Below are 512 nucleotides of genomic sequence, written 5' to 3'. Positions count from 1 at the left end.
CGGGGCATCAGCATCACTTGCCAGCCCAGTGCCAGGTCATCAGTGTCCCCGGCGAGCCCCACGATGGGCTTTGGCATCCCTTGCCAGCCCCGTGCCAGGTCTTTGGTGTCCCCTGGGACCCCCACGATGGGCTTTGCCATCCCTTGCCAGCCCCGTGCCAGGTCGTCAGTGTCCCCTGGGACCCCCACGATGGGCTTTGCCACCCCCAGCCAGCCCTGTGCCCGGGCATCACTGTCCCCTGCCAGCACCATCGCCAGTACCGGCATCCCCCAACAAGCCCCGTGCTGGGGTATCAGTGTCCCTTGTCAGTCCAGTGATGGGGTCTTGGTGGCCCCACCAGCCCCGTGACCGGACTCTGGCAACATCCAGCCCAGTGCCGGGGTCCTCCCGTCCCCGTTGCCACCCCCATGCCAGGGCATAGTTGTCCCCGGCCACCCCTGTGCCACGGCATCGCTGTCTCTCTGCCCACAGGTGGGACCCTGAAGACCCTGGAGGAGGCTGACGCCGAATCC

General features: G+C 67.4%; 1 protein-coding gene across 1 annotated transcript in view; it reads right to left on the bottom strand.

The window, feature by feature from the left end:
• LOC104293476 (protein FAM160B2-like) overlaps positions 1-266 on the bottom strand; it is a gene marked incomplete at its 3' end in the record, with an annotated part of 7,651 nt that extends 7,385 nt beyond the window's left edge. Inside the window, exon 1 of the mRNA XM_009892980.1 lies at positions 18-266. Within this exon, the coding sequence (XP_009891282.1) occupies positions 18-266 (249 nt within the window). The remainder of the gene's footprint in view (positions 1-17) is intronic.
• Positions 267-512: the final 246 nt, after the last annotated feature.

Source organism: Charadrius vociferus, unplaced genomic scaffold, assembly GCF_000708025.1.
Source record: "Charadrius vociferus isolate BGI_N301 unplaced genomic scaffold, ASM70802v2 scaffold2659, whole genome shotgun sequence".
In the NCBI taxonomy this organism is placed as follows: Eukaryota; Metazoa; Chordata; class Aves; order Charadriiformes; family Charadriidae; genus Charadrius; species Charadrius vociferus.
The sequence above is the reverse complement of the archived record's forward strand: the minus strand, read 5'-3'. Positions and strand labels throughout refer to the sequence as shown.